Source organism: Bos indicus x Bos taurus, chromosome 17, assembly GCF_003369695.1.
Source record: "Bos indicus x Bos taurus breed Angus x Brahman F1 hybrid chromosome 17, Bos_hybrid_MaternalHap_v2.0, whole genome shotgun sequence".
Classification (NCBI taxonomy): domain Eukaryota; kingdom Metazoa; phylum Chordata; class Mammalia; order Artiodactyla; family Bovidae; genus Bos; species Bos indicus x Bos taurus.
In genome coordinates, this window is record NC_040092.1 from 1,897,238 (window position 1) to 1,917,526 (window position 20,289).

Consider the following 20,289-nt stretch of genomic DNA (forward strand, 5'->3'; position numbering starts at 1 on the left):
AGGGTGGCAGGCAAGTAGACCCCAGAGAGTGAGGAGTCAGCCACAGTAACCTTGAGTTCGGTTCTGTGTCCTGACAGTGGCTGGATCGGAAAACGTGAGCAGCACTTGGTGGACGACGGTCTGAGAGGCCGCTGGGGAGATGGGGAGCAGACTGTGAAGCCACTGTAGGCATTCAAGCAGGATGAGATGGAGCAGGGGGAGCCCTGAACCAACACCCAGCCCTGAGGACCAGGGGACTGAGCGGGTCCCCAGCCAAGCCTCCCAACTCCCTGGTCCAGTTCCACCCTATACTGGCCTTGCACTCACAGAGACACCCCAGCAGGCAGGTAGAAAACGACCGTGTTTAATGACAGTCGGTTAAAAAATGAAAAACAAAACAGCTTTATACACACTGTACACATTTACATGGCTTTGGAGGATCTGACCCGTGATAGGACTGAGGTATGCTGGGGCCCCCAGGGTGCAGGGTCTCTGGCAGGAAGCACCCCCACCAGCTGACCTGGCCTTTTGGCCAGGATCTTGGGGAATAGGTCTCCAGAACCACCAAACTGGAAGGCAGCACCTACGCAGAGCCAACCCCTGTGGGAGGCAGGAGGCGCAGGACCCTGACACCCACGTGCCAGCCCCCTATGGGACCCCACAGCGAGGACGGTGAGGGCTCCAGCTCCCCCAGCCCTGCTGAGGCCCGACCCTGAGGGGTGTGGATGGAGACCATGGGCAGCTGGGTTCCATGTGACCTGCACAGGCTGCGTGGAGCCAGCCCAAGACCACCCTCAGCCTCCATGCCAGAGCCCCCCTGCCCAGTCTCAGACAGTCGCTGGCAGTGGCCACGACCCGCGTGGCCCTCCCTGCAGTCCTGGTGGCAGCGCCCTGCCTTGCCCCCATAGCAGCCGCGACTCCGTGCCCTGCCTGGTACCTACAGCCACAGGCACGGCCACGGTCTCCTGTGTGGAGGTGTCAGGGCCTGAGGACAGCCAGGCGGTGATCAGCGGAAAGTGTTGGCAGCCTCAGTACAGCTGAAGAAGTCGGGGCCCACGAGCCGGGGGAAGCCCTCCAGGGCTTTCACCTTCACGGGGTCAAACTTCCAGTAGAGGCGGCCACGCAGGAAGTAGGCGAAGCCTGAGGAGACAGGAGGGTCAGGGCCTGGTAAGTGGACAGAGGGATGGGCACAGGCCTTGGCCACTGCTGGGTTCCTTGAAACCTGAGGACCTCAGGTGGCCCTTAAGACAGTGAAGTCGCTCCATTGTGTCTGACTCTTCGCGACCCCATGGAGCTTCCAGGCTGCTCTGTCCATGGAATTTTCCAGGCAACAGTACCGGAGGGCATTGCCATTTCCTTCTCCAGGGGATCTCCCTGACCCAGGGATCGAATCCAGGTCTCCCGCATTGCAGGCAGACGCTTTACTGTCTGAGCCACCAAGGAAGCCCCAGGGTCTTTCTACCCTTGGGCGAGCCCTTCTGCCTGCCCTCAGGGTCTGGTCTGAGCTGCCACCCAGCCTGACAGAGGCTGGAGCCTCGGACTGATTTCACTAGCCACATCCAAGGGACCTGGGCACGGGCCTCAGTCTCCATGCCGTGCCTGGTGCCCACAGCCACAAAGATGGAGCACAGGGAGTTAGCACAGTCCTTGGCAGGAGGAGGGGCGGAATGGGAGGGGGCCGGGCAGAGGCCTGCCCCCTGCACACCTTCAGCATCCTGGAAGGCCGCGTCGATCTCCGAGGGCACCCCTCGCCAGTCGGTGACCCGGCGCGGCACAGGGCTGTCCACGCGGCGGGCGCTGGGCTGGAAGCGCCAGTAGTCCCCACTTCGGAAGAAGTAGATCTTGTTCTTCTCGGAGCCCCACACCAGGGCGGCATGGATCGGGGACCCCTGCAGGCCCAGCTCGGAGAGGGGCGCGGGGCCCAGGACCGGCTTCTCACCGTCATACACCCAGTACTGAGCTCCTGTTGGAGAAACGGTGGGTGGGGGGTGTGTGCTGCAACAGGGCTGCCCAGCGGCCACCTTCCGCCACCAACACCACCTCGGACCTTCCCAGCCTCAGTTTCGTTGTCCATAAAACACAAAAGGCCAGTAATAATGCCTGCTTGGTACTCCTGCCCCCAAGAAGGACACTGGGCAATGCCAGCGGCGCTGGGAGGTATACATGGGAAAGGTCGTTCTGAGCAGCAAAGAGGCCACCTGGGCGCCCGCTCCATCCCTGCACTTGGCTGCCCACCCCAGTGCCAGCTCTCAGGCAGCAGGCCCTGCCCCTTGGCATGCTCCAGGCTCCCATCTCTGGCACACTGAGCTCACATCCCTCCCGACATTCTCCAAGCTGTGCCCTCATGTGGGTCACTTCACCACCTCTGAGCCCCAGAGCCTTGTCTCTAGGGGCAAGGATCACACGTGCTTCATGGGGTGCAATACCTTTTATCCTACTCCCGCTTCGAGAACCGCCTCCTCCAGGAAGCCTCCCAGCTGTGCCCAGAGGAGTGAGTCACGCTCTTCCTGGGCCCCAAAACTCCGGGACCCCCTCCGTCTGTCCATCTGCTCATCACGTCTGTCTGTCCCTACCCTTGGCCATGACGTTCCTGGCTCCCTGCAGTCTCCTGAGTGTGACCCGGCTCCCACTCACCTTGGAAGAACCAGATGTGGCCCTGGGCGTCCTCGAAGGCTGCATCCACAGGGCTGGGCAGCCCCTGCCAGTGGCGAGAGGCCAGCGCAGGGTAGCCAGGCTGCAGCCGGCCCCCGCGCAGCCGCCACACAAAGCCTGCCTTGAAGAAGAAGAGCTCGCCACGGATGGTGGCGGCTGCGTCAAAGGAGACCTGGCAGGCATCCGGTGGGGCGTCCGGCTGGGGTGAGAGCGAAGGGTTAGGAGGAGCCCATGTTGGAGCTGCAGAGGCAGCCGTGGGCAGGGGGAGCAGGGCCTCACCTCCAGCGGCGCGATCTCGTTGGTGTCCGCCCCGGTGCCAGGGCCCAGGTCCGGAGGCCTGGACGTGGGAGCTAGCTGAGGCCGGCCGTACAGCTGCTGGATGCCCCTGCGGTCGTCTGGGCTGAGGCTCAGTGGGTAGCGGAAGGTGTAGAAGGGGGACATCAGGGCCTTCGCAGCTGTCGTGTGCTGCAGCCCGAGCACGTGGCCAAACTCGTGTGCCGCCACCTGCAGGAGATCCGTGCCTGGAAGAGGGAGACAGCCCGGCAATGCGCGAGCTCCCCAGCGGACGCAGAGCCCGGGCCCGGCTCCGGGGCCTCGACAGGGCCCCTCCGGAAAGTGGGGCCCCAGCCCCTACCCTGGTTGTCCCCGATGGTCCAGGTCTCATCATAGTCGAAGTGGACATCCCCTTCTCGGTGGGTCTTGGGGAAGAAGGCGTGGGCCAGGATGCCCCCAGGTCCATCAAAGGGCAGATTGTCCCCGTGCCAGTACCTGTCGGGGGGTGGGTAGGGGCAGAGTCAGTGGCTGCCGGCAGATGGGTTTCCTTCCCAGGGTGGGGGTGCCCTCAGGCCCCCGCTCACCTGGTGAAGTCGATCACGATGTCGGCGCGGCCCTCGTGCACCTCGGTGAAGGTGAGCGGTGTGACATCGCTCCACACCTGGAGGGCCTCCGCCACCGTCTGCCGCACCTGTTCCCGCAGCAGCTGCCATGGGAACCGGAGGATCCTGGGGAGGACAGGGGCGGTGAGGGGGGCCTGGGTCTGGCTCACGGGGTAGCGTCAGCCCCGCTGGCTGTCGGGGCCAGGAGTTTCCCCGGATGCACAGTGAGGGGGCAGGCGTGCGTGATGTGGGCCCAGTGTGCTCTGAGGGTGCGCACCACTCCCCACACTGCATGGGCACAGCTTTGTGTGGTCTGTGTGCCCTTAGGTGGCCGCGAGGGTCTGCACTGGGCGGAAAGGACCCAAGAGCCCCGAGGCCCCCTCCCAGACCTGACCGTGGGGAGGCCTTGGACCCCAAGACCTGCCCTTCCTGCTCCCCAGGCTCCCCGCCCAGGACACTTCCGAGGCCCCAGGAGTCCCCGCTGCAACGACGTGGGACACCACACCCATCTTCGCCGCCCACTGCAGGAAGTGTAGTCTCAGCGCCAGGGGCCGAGGTCACCCGAGCCGTCACCTGGCCTGCCCCAGTGGGTCCCTCCCTGTGAGGGTCCCGAGTGCGGTGCTAGAGCTGAACCGGGCGTGGGGAGCACCTCGCTCCCCCGGAGGAGGGGCCGTGTCTGCCTCCCTCACTGAGAGTCCCAGGGCCTGGCCCGCAGCACGGTGCCCGCAGAGGTTGCGTGGGTGACTAACGGCCGTGCCCCACGGGTGTGTGGGGTGGCCAGGTGGGTGTGGAGACCGTGCTCCCAAGGGAGGGCATGGGAGTGCATCTAAGTGTGGGTTTGGGGTGTTGAGCAGTGGGCACGGGAGTTGGGGGACACTCCAGCCTGTTGGCCATAGGGATCTGCCCTCCCCCCAGCTCCAGCGTGTCTCAGACAGCAGGTGGAGATCAAAGGCCAGCTCGTGGCCACTGGCCCTACCTGTAGGTGAGGTCCGTCTTCTCCCAGCGCCCGCCCGACAGCACGAACCGCTTCTGTCGGTTGCGGGCACTCGGCCCATCGGGCAGGTCAGGCACGCCGCAGCGGGGAGGTCTGGGGCGGCCAGCAAGCGGGAGGGCCTCCTGGGTGGCCAGGGCGGGGGCGTCACTGTCGGGAGGGGCGTCGGGCCAGGGCTGTGGCCCTCTGCTCACAGGGTGGCGGCGGGGGGCATCCTGAGCGGGAGAGAGGCCCGGGTCAGCGGTGTGGGCGTCAGCGCAGCCTCACTCCAGCGGAGGCCGTCGGGGAGCATGGCGCTCTGGCGCGGGCTGACTGGCGTCCAGATGCTGATCCCAAGGCCTCCCGCCCCCTCCTGGAGGGCCCCAGGTGCCCAGGGTCACTTACTCCCGCCGTTTGGGCCGGGGACGGGTAGGTGGGGCTGCAGGCCCGCCTGCCCTCTTCACGCACAGCCTTGAAGGGACCCCCACCCCCGGCAGACACCTCTCCCCCTGCGTTTCTTCCTGGGCGCCCCCAGCCCCCCAGGTCTGTCCTCTCCAGCTCCGTGAGCTGGCTCCTGCCCAGGACACCCACCACGGCCACCCACCAGCATGGAGGGGCTGCCGCCCTCCCCCCCTGCATCTGCTCACCTGACTAGTAGGGGTGATCCCACCCTTTAGTGTGGATCTGGGGGTGAACCAACCAGGCCATGCTCAGCACAGGGCCGGCACCACTCAGGGCACCGGGAACTGGGGTCCGATCACTGGGGCACACTTGTTTTTTTAAGTAACGATCTTTAAAACTTTTATTATTTAGTTATTTATGTTTGGCCGCGGCTGGGTGTTCTCCAGTTGCTGCAGCGGAGGCACAGCCTCCGTGTGGTCTGTATGTCCCCTCTGCATGGGTGGGGGTGGCTGGCAGTTCCCAGATGCTCGGTCCCCACCCTGCCAGGGCCCCTGGACCACGCTCTCCCGGTGGAGGGGTGATTCTGACCTGGCGCATACACCCTCCCCGCGTCCCAGCCTGGAGGTCGCGGTTCCCCTGCCTGGAAAAGGCGGAAGCTCAGAGAGGCAGGGAGAGCCCGTGGGATCAGCCTGCAAAGACACGGCAGAACCAAGCGGGGGCCCTGGCACCCCGGGCCGCAGGTGAGGGTCACAGCGGAGCTGGGGGAGAGGCCGGGAGCCTCAGCGCCCGTCTGGCCCGGCCTGTCTGCTCAGTGCCGCTGTGGCCTTCCCGAGCCATATTTGGGGCAGGAGCCGGGCCGCCAGGGCCCCACCCTCGGCCTCAGCCTCTGGCAACTCTCCCAGGCCCTGGGCACCCCAGAGCTCAGACGAGCACCCCAGCCGCTCCCCACCAGCTGCCGACTCCAGAGCCACCAGGAATGACCAGCAGGCAGAGCAGGAGGCTCTCTGCGCTCCCAGCACACCCCTGACCCCAGCTCTGCTCTGTTCTTCAGGCTGGGGTCCCCCTTCCCCAGGGGAGGGACTGTCCCCACCAGGGCAAACGAAGAGGAGGAAGGGGAAATGACCAAGTACCCGCTGTCTTCCAGACAATTTGGGGGCAGGGTTCACTGGATCCCCCCCGGCCCCCACCCCCCACCCCCAGCGTCAGGTGGGAGGACACACGTCCAGGTCTCACACTGAGGATGTGGGCCCCGGGCCTGCCCCTGCTCCTCCCCATGTCGGCTCCGTGACCTCCAGGAGGAACAGAAATCCTTTCCTCAACCCTGGTGGAGGTCCAAGGACCCTCCTCAGAAAGACCAGGGCTGCATTGTTCCCCCGGAGCCCCAGAGAGCCCAGGGCCTAGCCTGCCAGCGAGTGAAATCTCCCCTCTCCTCTGCCCCCAGGAAGGCCTGAGCAACAAGCCACGGTGGGGTGGAGGGTGACAGGCAGGCCCAGCGTGCCTTCCTCTCTTGCCCCCACGAGGCGCTAGGTCCAGGCCCAGACCCCTGCATCCTGGCGTGCTCAGTGCAGCAGCGAGATCCCCGGCCTGAGACTCAGCAGGCCCAGTTCCATGCCACGGAGACCCTGGGCAAGTCACAGCCTTCTCTCAGCCTCCACTTTCCCATCTGTTCAATGGGAACGGGGCCATGGCGAAGGGGTAACCGACCTCTCTCTATAACGCCCTTTGGGGCAGCAGGCATGGAGAGAGTCCCCTCCATGGGCTGGCTTCTCCCACTCTGGGACGCTGCTCTGCCAAATTCCTGCCCTCCCCCACCTGGCAGTCAGCCCCCACCTGCCCCCCAGGCCTCCAGACTTGACATTAGAACACAGGAGCGGCAGCTGGAAGGAAGCTCTCAGGGCCAGAGAGGAAGAGTGACTCGCGCCGGGTCCACCTGCAAGCCGGGGCCTCCGGTTCCCTGCCCACGTCATGGTCACCGCTCCTGGAGGCTCTAGGATCCGGGCCCCAGGCAGCGAGGTCCTTTCCTGGAGCACATCGTCCACAGGCTCTTGGCCTCAGTTTCCCCACCGCTGGCCCCTGCTCTGCCGCCCTCCTGCATTCTGTCTCCCCGTGTCCTTTCTGGCCTGGGGCTGGGGGGCCCTCCCTAGCTCCAAGGCCTGATCCTCACCTGGGTGCGCCAGTCCCCACCACCCCCCCCGCCCGGGGCTGCTGGAAGGCAGTGAGGTGGGGATGAGCACACACCCCGTCTGCCTCATCCACAGCCCTGGGGGATTGGGGAGCAGGCATCGCCCCACCTCCCAGGGGAAGAGACGGGGCCCAGAGAGGTCCAGGTCTTGGCCCAGGGTCACACGGCGAGGGAGCCCAGAGCTGGACCTAGACCTGGGGATCAGGCCTCCCCACCCATGGCCCCCCCACCCCCCCAGCTGTGGCTTGTCTCCAAAACCCACATTCCTGAGATGGCTGCTCGTCCTCCTTGCAGGCCTGCCTGCTCGTCAGCCAGCATCTCCCTGGGCCTGCCCTGGGCGGAGGTGCCCAGTCCGCTCACCCCACCTCTCCCGGATAGGCACCACACCACAGCCTCACACATCCTTGAGGAATTGCTTGGGGAATTCAGTCTCCCAGCTGAGCCAGAGGCTCCGGTCAGCCTCGGGGCCAACCTGCAATCGGGAAAATGGGAGGCAGCCAGCGGCTGGGAGTGGCGGGGGCCCCTGGACTGGGAAGTGCTGGGCACGGCTGAGCCGGGCATGCCCTCTCCGGCCTGCCTGCCATTGGCCCAGGTCCCCATAGCCACCCCCTCTGCGGTGGGCAGGAGGCGACCCCGAGGGGAGGACACTGGTCAGGCTGGGAGGAAGGCAGAGAGCATCCGCACACCATCCCGGGCCCTCCCTGAGGCTCAGAGAGGTCAAGTGACCTGCCAGAGTCACACCGCCTGCTCCTGGGCAGGCAGGTCCATCTCCCCCACCCCCTCACCCCGCTGGCTCCAGAAGGGAAGGCGGGGTCCCCCACAGTGGGCGGGCGGCGGGGCTTTCATCAACCCTGAAAGCTGTGAGCTGGGATGGATAAATATTTACAGAGCCTTCCCGGCCCTGCCAACAGCCGTCCAGGGATAAGCATGTCCGAGGCGACCCCGAGTGCCCCCTGCATATCTGTGGCGTGACAGATGACAGCCCGGCTCAGACCCCGCCTGACCCCGCACAAGTGGCACAGTGGCAGCTCCAGGTGATGGAACGTGTCCGTGTGCCCAGCTCTCCTGGCCTCCCTGCAGACGCTGTTCAGCCCAGCAGTGGGCACTGTCGCCTCCCACCCGCCCACCTGGACAAGGCTGGGGGTGAGGGCTACCGAGGCGCCGGAGGGCTCACCTAGGGCCACGTGGTTCAAAAGCCCAGGTCCCTCCGGTTCCTAAACCCGCGGATTCAGCAGCTCCCCAGGGTGACCCCTAGACTCTGCCCCTAGGCCTAGGGGGCCGGGCGGGGCTGGGGAGGAGGCAGGGCCCCCAGACTGAGGTACCCGCTCCCCCTTCCATCCCCAGCGCTGCCAGGGGGCAAGACTGGCCAGGGCAGAGCTGGCGTGGCTGGACAGAAGGGGCCCAGGCTTGCCAGACCTCCCTTGTCACCGGAGCTGTGCCCAGAGAGTCTGCCTGGGCGTCTGCCCCCAACCCCGCTAACGACCCCATCCCTGCCCCCCACCCCTGCCCCGACAGGCTGGAGGCTCAGCGGCACACCCGCGTGGGCCGGGCTCCCGGGGAGCTGTGCGCCTGCAGTAGCCTAGGCTGTGACTGGTCCCCCGAAGCCCCAGCAGTGGGGGAGGGCGCAGCCTTTAGGGCACACGCAGGCTGGCACACACAGGGGCGTCCCCCCCCTACCACCCCCGCCAGGCCACACCGGAGCTCTCACGCTTAGGCTGCCTCCTGATTCCATAGCCTCCCAATCCCGCCACTCACAGGTCCCAGGCGGTAGCATCCGTCTCTTCCAGGCTCAGACCCCGCATGCCCTCCCCACAGCGCTTCCCTCAACCCTCCCGCCTGGAGGTGTGCTCACCGAGGCCACACACCTGGCGGCTGACGCCAGCTGGGGACCCGCGGGTCTTTGTCCCTGCGGTGAGTCGGGAGCCCTGTAGCCACTCCCGCTGTCCCTCCCCTGCAACACACACACACACCCGGGATCGCGGCCGGGCGGGCGCGGAGTGGGCAGGTCTGGGAGCTGGGGGGCTGGCGGCGTGCGTCTAGCGCCCGACCGAGTCCCGCCCGCTCACCAGCCAGCCCGAGCGATCCCGGCGCCGGCTTCACTTGCATACTTCCAGGGACGGGAAGCTCACTATCCACCACGCCCCCGGGGCACCCAGACAGCGTTTCGGGGTAACGGGCCGCGCCGGGCCACTCCCGGGCACCCCCTTGGATCCAGCTCTGCGAGCCGGCGCCCCTCGGCGTGGAGGGCGGGGCGGGGCGGGGGGTGCTGGAGGACGGCGGGCACTCACCGGCGGCCGCGGGGCCCGGGCCAGCAGCAGCGGCGGCGGCGGGAGCAGCAGCAGCAGCAGCAGCGGGAGCAGGAGGGCGCGCGAGGCCGCGCCGCGGAGCCCGGCGGCCCGAGCCATCCGCCCCGGGGCTGCAGGGCCTGCTGGGCTGCCGCCGGCCGCCGCCCCTTATAGCCTCCGCCCCGCCCCCGCCCCGGCCCCGCCCCCCGCTTTTGTTCTGCACTCGCCCCGCGCCCGCGGCCAGGGAAGGGGGGTGGCCCGGCCCGCAGATCCGGTCCTTCCCGGGGCGGGCCGGGCTGCGGTCTCGGAGGCCCGGAGGGACGGGGCGGGGCGGGAGAATGACCCTGGCCAGGAGGGTGCCGCTGCTCCGGGCCTCAGCGTCCCCAATGCGATGGGCCGTCTGAGAGGAGTCGGGTTTCCCTGCTCGCCCCCGCCTCCTGACAGGCCAACTTGGGAAGGTGCATCCCGAGCAGGGACATTCAGCTGTGTCCCGGGGGACACTGGCCACGGGGAGGCGGCTGGCCAGGACGTCAGCTTGGCAGAATCCGCCAGTTCACAGAGGGGGAAACTGAGGCCCCGAGAAGGAGGGGCCAGATGAGGCTTTCTCCAAACCACCGGGCAGGATGAGGGGTCAGGAGGCCTTCTTGGCAGGTAAGCTGTTGGGAGGAGGTGGTCAGAAGGCAGTGTCTGTGCGGGGCGCTGGGGACCCCACGCCGCCCCTTGGCCTGGGATGAGCAGCCTCCTGAGGCGAGGGCGCGTCTCTGAGAATCAGAGGGAGGGTGGTGAGCACACTGGGAAACGGTCATACAATCCTTGTGATGACCCGGGGTGCAGGCAATCTGTTTTATCTCCGGGGAGCCGAAACACGGGCAGTGGCCCGCAGGGTGAGGCTGCGCCTAAAAAGGGCGCCCAGCTTGTGCCTAAAAAGGGAGGAGACGGGCAGCGAGGGGAGGGCCACCGGCTGACTCAACCCCCCCTCCCCCTCCAGTCCCCGGAGCCGCCGCGGCCTCTCCAGGGAGGCTCCACAGAGACCCCTAGAGGGCGAGAAGAGGGAAGACAGCCGTGATTTCTCACTCCCTAGGCCGAATGGCACCCCACTCCAGTACTCTTGCCTGGAAAATCCCATGGATGGAGGACCCTGGTAGGCTGCAGTCCATTGGGTCACTAAGAGTCGGACACGACTGAGCAATTTCACTTTAACTTTTCACTTTCATGCATTGGAGAAGGAAATGGCAACCCACTCCAGTGTTCTTGCCTGGAGAATCCCAGGGACGGGGGAGCCTGGTGGGCTGCCGTCTATGCGGTCACACAGAGTCGGACACGACTGAAGCGACTTAGCAGCAGCAGCAGCAGGCTGAAGGCAATGGCACCCCACTCCAGTGTTCTTGCCTGGAGAATCCCAGGGACGGGGGAGCCTGGTGGGCTGCCGTCTATGGGGTCGCACAGAGTTGGACACGACTGAAGCGATTTAGCAGCAGTAGCAGTAGCAGGCCGTTTGCCTGGAGAAGGCAATGGCACCCCACTCCAGTACTCTTGCCTGGAAAATCCCATGGACGGAGGAGTCTGGTAGGCTGCAGTCCATGGGGTTGCTAAGAGTCGCACACGACTGAGCGACTTCACTTTCCCTTTTCCCTTTCATGCACTGGAGAAGGAAATGGCAACCCACTCCAGTGTTCTTGCCTGGAGAATCCCAGGGACGGGGGAGCCATCTTTTTCTTCCTTTTTAAAATTTTCAGGGATCGAACCCATGCCCCCAGCACTGGAAGCATGGACTGTTAACCACCGGACCACCAGGGAAGCCTGCCATCTGTTTCTTCAGAGTGATTCAGTTTTTTAAAAATGGAAATGCCTATTTCAGCCTCATCTTAGCAATATTGGTCAAGAAATCATGGATTTGATGAACTGATGATACATTTTTTTTCTTTCTGATACACATGAAAATGCATAAAGTAAAAATGTTTAACTACCTTAAATGGTCTCGAGGGCCTCCAGGGATGCGTGGCCTTGTTCTGGGGACCGGCAATCCACCAGTCATGGGAGTTTTAAGTAACAGCCTCCCACGTTGCAGGTCACAGTGGAAAGCCACAGTTACAGCAAGCTGGGCTTGTCCCAGAGGGCTTCCTGCAGGAGGGGGGCCCTGATCAGCCCAGGAGGGGCCGGTGTGGCAAACAGGAGCAGGTCAGCAGGGGCTGCAGGAGCAAAGGGGTGGAGGCTGGCCCAGGCCTGGCATGTCTGCCAGAAGAGAGTGGCCACCTTTACATGCTCCCCTCTCCTGGAGGCAAACAGTCACCCCATTGCAGGGAGGAGAAAACTGAAGCCCAGGCCCAGATGGGGGTCAGGGGAGGGCCCTGCTTCTCGGGCTGGCTGAGAGGACTGTGTGGTCGGGACGTAGTCGTGACATCACCCAGCTTGCCAGGCACTGCCGGTGCCCCTGTTCCCTCCTCGCTTGCCGTTCCTCCTCACAGAGGGGCCTCCTCTGCCCACCAGAGCCCCCTACCCCATGCTTCTGCTCCTGACTTCATCCTCCCTGCAGTCCCTGGGCCAAGAGGCCTCTCTTGGGGGTTGGGGACAGTGATGTGAAGATAGGAAAGTCAGGAGCCCTCCCTGCCAAGGGCACCAATATGACCACTCAGAACTCACTCAGAAAGGACCATGAAAACCTGCCATTCCTGAAGGGCTGGGAAGCATCCTGAATCCGGATGGCCCTGCCCTGGACCTGGAACTAAGGCGTAAAATTCAAGGCCACAGGATTCAAACCCGCACCAATGCCCCTAGGCCCGCAGGGGACAGCCATTGGAAAGGACACACGGGGTAAACGCGGTCGGTGTCTGGCGCTGCATCCAGCCAGTCCATCCTAAAGGAAATCAGTCCTGAGTGTTCATTGGAAGGACTGATGCTGAAGCTGAAACTCCAATACTCTGACCACCTGATGTGAAGAACTGGCTCATAAGAAAAGACCCTGATGCTGGGAAAGATTGAAAGTGGGAGGAGAAGGGGACAACAGAGGATGAGACGGTTGGATGGCATCACTGACTCAATAGATGAGTTTGAGTAAACTCCGGGAGTTGGTGATGGACAGGGAAGCTTGGGGTGCTGCAGTCCATGGGGTCGCAAAGAGTTGGACACGACTGAGCAACTGAACTGAGCCGAGTGGGGAACCGGATGCCTCCTGGCGGGTGCTCTGTGAGAGTCCTGGGAGGCTTTCTGGGGGCGGGACGGGGGTGAGTGCTTTGTACCCGCCCCAGTCCACCCGCGACCCTGGGGCCACGCGGGAGGGGGGAGCAGGGCTCGGCCGATCGCCAGACCGCCCTCGGTTCGGCTTGCCGCGCTCCGCCGCGGCCTTTGAAGGTCCGTCCCGTGGCCCTTGCGCGCGCCCTCCGCGTGCTGCCACAGCGGCTCCGATTCTCCAGGGCGCACACAGCTCGGGCCGGCGGCCCGGAGGGCGCAGGCTCACCGACCCCCGGAGCTGCCGAAGGAGAAGCCAGGGACCCGCGGGGGTGCCGCGTGACCGGGCCCCGGGCCTCCCGCCGGGGGCGTGTCTCCGCAGTCCCGCCCCGGCCCCGCCCCGCCGGCGGGGACCGGCGCCGCCGCCGCCGTCCCTGAGCCACAGCCAGCGCCGCGGTCGCCGTCTCCGACTCGGCTCGTCCGGCCCCGCCGCGCCGCCGCCGCCGCCGCCATGCCCCGGGGGAGCCGCAGCGTGGCCTCGCGGCCAGCCAGGTAGGAGCCGGCACGGGCGCCGGGGGCGGGCGCGGGGGAAGCGCGGCCCCGCAAGGACGCGGCGGCGTGACCTTGGTGACGGCCGCGCCATCTTGGCGGGGGCGGGGCGGGGGCTGCCGCCGCGCGTCTAGGACGGTGGTCGCCCGGCCTGGGGTCCGGCCGGGAATGACCCCGCCTCTCCCCGCATCCCGCAGCCGCCCCGCCGCGCCCTCTGCCGCGCACCCGCCTGCGCACCCGCCGCCCTCGGCCGCGGCCCCGGCCCCCGCCCCGTCGGGCCAGCCCGGCCTGATGGCGCAGATGGCGACCACCGCCGCCGGAGTGGCCGTGGGCTCGGCTGTGGGCCACGTCGTGGGCAGCGCTCTGACCGGAGCCTTCAGTGGGGGGAGCTCAGAGCCCGCCCAGCCTGCGGCCCAGCAGGTGAGCAAGGGCTCAGGGGAAACTGAGGCCCGACACAGAGCCGCAGCAAGAAGGATCCTACTGGTCACTCGGCTGTTGGCCTGGGGTCATCACAGGCGGGCTCTCCCAACCCATCCCCTGAGGCCAAGGTCCCTAGAACCCCGTGGGCAGACACCAACCAGCCCTTTAAATATGGGGAAACCAAGGTGCTTAGGGGTCAGAGATAGCCCTAGGTCGCCCAACCCTAGTAGAAGGGAGGGCTGTTGGAGTTCCTGAGTGCCCGCTCTCCCACCCCCCGGGAGGCCCCTTCCTGAGCCCAAGGGTGACTGGTAGTCAGTGACTTTGGGCCTGCCGACCTGTACCCCACTGGGCACCCCACCAGTCCTGAGCCACATTTGGGCTTAGTGACGGGGTCAGGGATCATGAGGATCAGTGTGGCTGAGCCAGGAAGGTGTTAGAACCTGTCGGCCTGGAGTTCATACCAGCACTGCCCTGGGCTTTTCTAGACCCATGTCCCGCCTCCTGCCCCACCTGCCCCTGTTCCCGCACCCCACCAGCAGCGGCAGGGGCTTCGAGAGGGCTGTGGGCTCACCCTATTTCAGGGATGGAGCCGCTAAGACCTGGGGCACACTGCCCGCTAGGGACCCCTGAGGCACCAGGGCCGGGGGCTCTGCGGAGGGGCAGCCGCCACCCCCAGCTTTGGAGTCCTCTCCCGGGTGCCCAGCCCGAGCTGATCCGGCTGCCTCCCACGCTGTGCCCCAGGGCCCGGAGCGCGCCGCCCCGCAGCCCCTGCAGATGGGGCCCTGTGCCTATGAGATCAGGCAGTTCCTGGACTGCTCCACCACCCAGAGCGACCTGACCCTGTGTGAGGGCTTCAGCGAGGCCCTGAAGCAGTGCAAGTACAACCACGGTGAGCGGCTGCTGCCCGACTGGCGCCAGGGTGGGAAGGGCGGTCCACGGCTCCCACTCCTTCGGGGTGCTCCCGCTATTCCCAGGTGCTCCTGCACTTCCCATGTGCTCCCGATTCTCCCTGGTGCTCCCTCTCCTCCTGGCTGCTCCTTTGCCTCCCAGGTGCTCCCACTTCTCCCTGGTGCTCCTGCTCCTCCCGGCGGCTCCTGTACCTTCGGCCTGACCTCCTCCCTCTACAGGTCTGAGCTCCCTGCCCTAAGAGACCAGAGCAGATTGGGTGGCCAGCCCTGCACCCACCTGCACCCCCCTCCCACCGACAGCCGGACCATGACGTCAGATTGTACCCACCGAGCTGGGACCCAGAGTGAGGAGGGGGTCCCTCACCCCACAGATGACCTGAGATGAAAACGTGCAATTAAAAGCCTTTATTTTAGCCGAACCTGCTGTGTCTCCTCTTGTTGGACTGTCTGCGGGGGGCGGGGGGGAGGGAGATGGAAGTCCCACTGCGGGGTGGGGTGCCACCCCTTCAGCTGCTGCCCCCTGTGGGGAGGGTGACCTTGTCATCCTGCGTAATCCGACGGGCAGCGCAGACCGGATGGTGAGGCACTAACTGCTGACCTCAAGCCTCAAGGGCGTCCGACTCCGGCCAGCTGGAGACCCTGGAGGAGCGTGCCGCCTCCTTCTCGTCTCTGGGGGCCCCTCGGTGGCCTCACGCTCTGTCGGTCACCTTGCCCCTCTTGCTGATGCAATTTCCCCGTAATTGCAGATTCAGCAGGAGGAATGCTTCGGGCCTTTGCACCTGACCGCATGAGCAGAGGTCACGGCCAGCCCCCTTGGATCTCAGTCCAGCTCGGCCGCTTGGCCGTGACGTTCCAGGTCACAGGGCCTGCCGGCACAGAGGAGCAGGCCCTTCAGTGCCGTCGAGCACTCGGAGCTGCTGCCTCCGCTGAGTTCACTCAGTGTCTACGCACAGAGCGCCCACTGTGTACCAGGCCCTATTCCACGTTCCCCAGTCACCGAGCCCCCAGGGCTGGTGGGGACCTGCCCTCGGGTACACTGTGTCCCGTCACGTGGCTTTACGTGTGTCTCTGAGGGAGGCTGGCATTGCGGTCCACCTCTCAGCACAAACATCTGTCCCCTGGGAAGGGGGTCCCATTTCTGGGTGCGAGCAGCCCCCTGGGGTCCGTGTCTCCTCCTTACCTGGCTCAAGGCCCCGGCTCCTGGGTCCTGGACAGCAGGGAGCCCACCCCTCGGGGCTGTGGAGGGGGACCTTGCTTCTGGAGGCCACGCCGAGGGCCCAGGCGCCGCCTCCGGCCGTCGCCCTGAGGGAGCAGGCCCGACGCCAGCGCGGCTCCTCTGTGAGGCCCGGGAAACCCTGCCTGAGGGTGCGGGTGGGCAGGTGCCCCTGCCCCCAGGCTCTCCTGTGTGAGTGACACTCACCAGCCAGCTCTGGATGCCACCCATCCGGGTTCTCCAGGAGGCACTCATAGCGGGTGGGGTCCCCTCCCTCCCCCTCTGTGGAGGGAGGGAGTCTGATCACTGGGAGGCTGGTGGTCCGTACCCGCCCCCCCGACTCTGGACGTGTTTACTACCCCCGCCTGGGCTCAGGACAGGGCATTGGATGGGAAGGACAGGGCTGGGTCCTGGCCAGGCTGGGGGCTCTGCAGGGCATGGGTGCCCCTGTCTCTTCTTATATTCCAACGTCACTGCAGGGGGGCGCAAATCTTGGACCCCACTTACTGATGATCTGCATCAGGACATAGGTCCCCCCTCCTGCAGCGGGGGGCTGGCCACGGAGGGCGCTGGGGAAGGCCCCTCCTCCAGCCCCTCGGCGAGGCTCACCAGGTGCCCATCCTCAGCCAGCAGGGCGACGCTCGCTGGGAGGGCGGAGAGGGAGGCAGGGCAGGGCTGGTACGACCCCCGCTGGGGCGGGGGGGCCCTCAGCCGGTCCTCCAGCACCCTTGCTGCCCCCCCTCACCGTCAGGGGGCACCTGGCCGCTCTGCCTCAGGTGGGCGGTGAGGGTCCCAAGGCCACACCAGGTGTTCACCAGCTCCCAGCAGCTGGCTGTGGGAGAGGGGCAGAGGTGGGCGCATGGCACCCGCCTTCCCCCCAGACCAGGATGCTCTGCCTTCCTCCCGCCCATCTCCCCAGACATCTGAAGGACTCTTGCCTCCACCATGCAGCCCCGCCTCCACCAGAAGCTCAGGTTCCCCGCCCCCCCTCCCCGAAGCTGCAGGACCCCTGACCAGCGAAGAGATGGGACAGTTGGAACACACGCTCCCCCAGCAGCGGCACAGCAGCTGTGTGGCCCAGAAGAGCCCGCCTGTTTCCCTCAAGCAACTCCCCATGGATGTCATCCCATGGACACCCCCTTCCCCACACCGCCTCCTCGTTCTCCCCCTCCAAGGCAGAGGGAACGCACCCCCACCTGTCTGCTAGGACAGGGGACCCCACTTACCTCCGAACATCACCTTGATAAACATGGCCGTGGTGGGGACAGATCCCTCCGACCCCCAACTTCCGACCTGGGGAAGGAGCTGGGGTGGAGCTCGACTGCAGGGTGGGGCCCTGTGGGAGGTGTACGGGTGGAGAGGGTGATGGGTGGGTGGGCTCAAGCGGAGCTCCTTGCTCAGTCCAGGCGGTCCCTGCAGCTAGTCCAGGATCCTCAGCCTTCTCCCCCTCACTGGATCAGGGAAGACTGAGGTTCCCTCCCCTGCCCCCCGACCCAGCTTCCAAGCTGGTCTCTGTGGCAGTGGGAGCTGCCAAGAGGTCTGAGCGGCCAGTATCCGGGTAACGGGGTTTGTGGAGGGTCCGGGCATTCCCGGTGCAGGGCTCTAGTGGGGGCTGGAGCCTCGGGCCCAGAGCTGTCCAGAGACCAGTGCCCTCCCACCGCCGCCGCCCGCAAGGAGAGACAGAGCTCCCAGGCGGGGAGTCGGAGGTTCCTGGAGGGGGAGCATCCTCAACTCTGCAGGCCCCCTTCCCAGGCGCACTCCCGGCCTCCCCGTCTTCTGTCCCCTGCTCTTGTTGAAGTATGATTGGCATACAGTTCACAGCCACTCTTCGGAGTGTTCTCCACACTAAGGATACAGAACATGTCCCTCGTCCCCCCAAACTCCCAGCCAGGCTGTCACGAAGAGGGAGGCGGCCGACGGGGCAGGGCCTTGCACTCCTGCGTGTGGGGTCCACCGGGGTCGTCCCCGTGTCGGTGGCCCCTTCCTCTCACGCCAGGAGGGTCCCCTTGCCTGGAGGTGCCGTGGATCCGCTCGCTGCCTGCTCTTTGGGTTGTTTCCCGCATGGGGTGATGATGAAGAGGCCAGTACAGACACTCGCCAGCAGGTCTCTGGGTGAACAGGCATTTATTTCTCTTTCCTGAGGGCAGATCCTGGGAGTGGGGTGCCGGACCGTCCGGGGAGAGTATGCTTCTGTTTCTAAGAAGCTGCCGTGTTCTCCAGTGTGCTGCACCATGTCACGGCCCCTCTGTGCGTCTGGACTCAGGAGACCTCCTTCTCAGCGGCCCTCCCCCCAAGGTGGTCAGGCCATCTGTGCCCTTCTGGGGGCAGAGCTCAGCGCCGGAGGCGGGAGGAGGCCCAGATCCCAGCGCAGCCCACCAGCGTTGCTCTGCTTCCCTCGGCATTCATAGCTGGAGAAAGGGCAAGGAGCACCGGCTGAAGCCCCACCTGGAGGACGCACTTCGATGGCAGCAGGTGCTCAGAGGTGGCCCCGGGCAGCATTCCCCAGACGCACAGGCCAGTGCTTTCTCCCCAGGACACCACTGTGTCTGGGGACCCGAGTCCTGCAGCACGGTCGGGAGCGGCTGTGCCCAGATTCCGGCCTGCACCCTTGGCTCCAGCCACCACCCCTGTTTGTCAAGGGGTTTTTGTCTTTCGAGCCGCCGAGGAGGGAGTCTTTTGTCTGCAGTGTCACAGAAGTGCCATAAAGAGGGGCCCACTGTGGGAGCTTTATAACATTGGTGCGGAGGGCTGTAACAGGTCAGGGAGGCACTTGAGGGAGCCTTCTAGGGCGATGGAGATGTTCTAAAATTTGGTCTGGGTACAGGCTACAGAGATGTGTGTGTGTGTGTGTGTGTGTGTGTGTGTGTGTGTGTGTGTGTGTGTAAAACCCTCGAGCCACACGTGTGAGGTCTGTGCATGTGACCGTACACAGGAGACCTCGGTGGAAAGCAGCCACCTGCTCTGACTGCACCTGTGGATTTCCAGCTCCTGCCCTCAGGCGGCCCTGCGGGGCCCACTGGCTGACGGGGAGACGGCACCGCCCTCCCCCGCTGTCAGGGTGGGGGGGCTGACGATTTGCATGTCGTGTCAGGGTCCAGCGGCCTCCCTTGTGTGGAGGTCCCGAAGCACCTGGAGCGCCACCCGCAGAACAGCGGACTCCTGCCTGCCTCCCTGCCTCTGGCCATGGCCTGCCCGCCTCTGGCCCTCTTTCTGCTCGGGGCCCTCCTGGCAGGTGAGCCCTCCCAAGGCCTGGCTCACCTAGGGGTGTGTAAGACAGCACGGGGCTCTAGAAGTAAATCGCGGGGAAGTAAATCGTAGTGGGCAGGGGGGATGGTTTCCGAAGGGGCCCTGAGGGGGACAGGAGACCTGGCCTCAGTTTCCCCACTGGTGAGTGACCAGATAGCCAGGGCACCTTTGGACTCTGACTCTGGGGGGCTCTCAGAGACTGGTCTCCTACTCAGTTTTTCAGAGGGGAAGCTGGTGTGGCCTTGTCACTGCCCTGCAGGGCCTCAGGGACAAGCTATCCCTGAGGAGGTCTCCAGCAGTCAGTGGCCGGAGGCTGAGCCGATGGATATAGTAACAGCCCAGGCGGCCTCTTGGGGGTGGTCAGCCTGTAGCCAGGTTTTGGACGAGCCGAAGTGACCTAAGTGATGGGGGTCTGCAGGGAAAGGGATGAGGGTGGGCAGCAGGAGGACCCAGAGCCCACCAGCCCACCCTCTTTATTCTGGACCCTTAGCTGCATGTGGCTCCTTGGGAAGACGGGGCTTAAGGGTTGCCCGCTCTGTGGCCCACACAGTGCTGATTCCACAGCACTGGCTGTGAGCTTTTGGGAGCAGATTCTCCCGGGGAGTCTGACCCAGGCTTTGTGGGGCAGGGGCTGGAGGGAAGGGGCCCAGGCCAGACCTGAGTGTGTGTCTCTCAGCCTCCCAGCCAGCCCTGACCAAGCCAGAAGCACTGCTGGTCTTCCCAGGACAAGTGGCCCAACTGTCCTGCACGATCAGCCCCCATTACGCCATCGTCGGGGACCTCGGCGTATCCTGGTATCAGCAGCGAGCAGGCAGCGCCCCCCGCCTGCTCCTCTACTACCGCTCAGAGGAGCACCAACACCGGGCCCCCGGCATTCCGGACCGCTTCTCCGCAGCTGCGGATGCAGCCCACAACACCTGCATCCTGACCATCAGCCCCGTGCAGCCCGAAGATGACGCCGATTATTACTGCTTTGTGGGTGACTTATTCTAGGGGTGTGGGATGAGTGTCTTCCGTCTGCCTGCCACTTCTACTCCTGACCTTGGGACCCTCTCTCTGAGCCTCAGTTTTCCTCCTCTGTGAAATGGGTTAATAACACTCACCATGTCAACAATAACTGCTCTGAGGGTCATGAGATCCCTGTGGCTCGGGGTGTGGGGGTAGGGATGGTCCTGGGGATTACTGCAGAAGAGGAAGCACCTGAGACCCTTGGCGAGGGGCCCAGCCTCCCCACCAGCCCCCAGGGGCCCAGACTGGTGGCTCTTGCCTTCCTGTGACGGGAGGAGCTGGAGTGAGAGAAAAAGGAACCAGCCTTTGCTGGTCCCGGCTCTGCATGGCTGGTTGGGTTCCAACACTCAACGAGGGGACTGGACCAGGTCTTCGGGAGCCCCTGCCTACTCCTGGGTGGGGCAAGGGGGCAGGTGTGAGTGTGTGTGTGGGGTG

The 20,289-nt window shown here is 65.4% G+C and overlaps 4 protein-coding genes and 1 long non-coding RNA gene across 5 annotated transcripts; 3 read left to right on the forward strand and 2 right to left on the reverse strand.

The window, feature by feature from the left end:
• Nucleotides 1–322: 322 nt before the first annotated feature.
• Nucleotides 323–9,480, reverse strand: MMP11 (matrix metallopeptidase 11). The gene is made up of 8 exons (XM_027566202.1): nt 9,349–9,480; nt 4,483–4,712; nt 3,489–3,632; nt 3,266–3,399; nt 2,911–3,152; nt 2,614–2,830; nt 1,685–1,942; nt 323–1,119 (listed from the first exon to the last, which is right to left on the reverse strand). Exons 1-8 carry the CDS (start codon nt 9,463–9,465, stop codon nt 986–988), a joined length of 1,476 nt encoding a protein of 491 aa, XP_027422003.1. The 5' UTR covers nt 9,466–9,480; the 3' UTR covers nt 323–985.
• A 70-nt stretch (nt 9,481–9,550) lies between these two features.
• Nucleotides 9,551–11,318, forward strand: LOC113907270. Its single transcript, XR_003515145.1, has 2 exons — nt 9,551–9,996; nt 11,082–11,318. It is a non-coding gene; the product is annotated as an uncharacterized LOC113907270 (long non-coding RNA).
• A 1,632-nt stretch (nt 11,319–12,950) lies between these two features.
• CHCHD10 (coiled-coil-helix-coiled-coil-helix domain containing 10) lies at nt 12,951–14,806 on the forward strand. Its single transcript, XM_027566204.1, has 3 exons — nt 12,951–13,479; nt 14,221–14,368; nt 14,607–14,806. The coding sequence occupies exons 1-3, from the start codon at nt 13,228–13,230 to the stop codon at nt 14,624–14,626; spliced, it is 420 nt and encodes a 139-aa protein (XP_027422005.1). The 5' UTR covers nt 12,951–13,227; the 3' UTR covers nt 14,627–14,806.
• C17H22orf15 (chromosome 17 C22orf15 homolog) lies at nt 14,802–16,531 on the reverse strand. Its single transcript, XM_027566205.1, has 2 exons — nt 16,346–16,531; nt 14,802–16,244 (listed from the first exon to the last, which is right to left on the reverse strand). Exons 1-2 carry the CDS (start codon nt 16,521–16,523, stop codon nt 16,120–16,122), a joined length of 303 nt encoding a protein of 100 aa, XP_027422006.1. The 5' UTR covers nt 16,524–16,531; the 3' UTR covers nt 14,802–16,119.
• A 162-nt stretch (nt 16,532–16,693) lies between these two features.
• VPREB3 (V-set pre-B cell surrogate light chain 3) lies at nt 16,694–19,963 on the forward strand. Its single transcript, XM_027566203.1, has 2 exons — nt 16,694–18,832; nt 19,523–19,963. Exons 1-2 carry the CDS (start codon nt 18,784–18,786, stop codon nt 19,837–19,839), a joined length of 366 nt encoding a protein of 121 aa, XP_027422004.1. The 5' UTR covers nt 16,694–18,783; the 3' UTR covers nt 19,840–19,963.
• The last annotated feature ends 326 nt before the right edge of the window (nt 19,964–20,289 follow it).

Bases quoted from the DNA above. Each gene is read 5' to 3' on its own strand.
- MMP11 (XM_027566202.1), bottom strand. From the start codon at position 9,465: ATGGCTCGGGCCGCCGGGCTCCGCGGCGCGGCCTCGCGCGCCCTCCTG. The intron at 3,633-4,482 runs GTAGGGCCAGTG...TGTCCTCCCCAG, and splicing joins AAGACGGACCTCACCTACAG to GATCCTCCGGTTCCCATGGC. The intron at 3,400-3,488 runs GTGAGCGGGGGC...ACCCCCCGACAG, and splicing joins ATCGTGATCGACTTCACCAG to GTACTGGCACGGGGACAATC.
- C17H22orf15 (XM_027566205.1), bottom strand. From the start codon at position 16,523: ATGTCTGGGGAGATGGGCGGGAGGAAGGCAGAGCATCCTGGTCTGGGG. The intron at 16,245-16,345 runs GTGAGGGGGGGC...CCGCCCTCCCAG, and splicing joins CGGCCAGGTGCCCCCTGACG to CGAGCGTCGCCCTGCTGGCT.
- CHCHD10 (XM_027566204.1), top strand. From the start codon at position 13,228: ATGACCCCGCCTCTCCCCGCATCCCGCAGCCGCCCCGCCGCGCCCTCT. The intron at 13,480-14,220 runs GTGAGCAAGGGC...GCTGTGCCCCAG, and splicing joins CCCAGCCTGCGGCCCAGCAG to GGCCCGGAGCGCGCCGCCCC. The intron at 14,369-14,606 runs GTGAGCGGCTGC...CTCCCTCTACAG, and splicing joins GCAGTGCAAGTACAACCACG to GTCTGAGCTCCCTGCCCTAA.
- VPREB3 (XM_027566203.1), top strand. From the start codon at position 18,784: ATGGCCTGCCCGCCTCTGGCCCTCTTTCTGCTCGGGGCCCTCCTGGCA. The intron at 18,833-19,522 runs GTGAGCCCTCCC...TGTGTCTCTCAG, and splicing joins GCTCGGGGCCCTCCTGGCAG to CCTCCCAGCCAGCCCTGACC.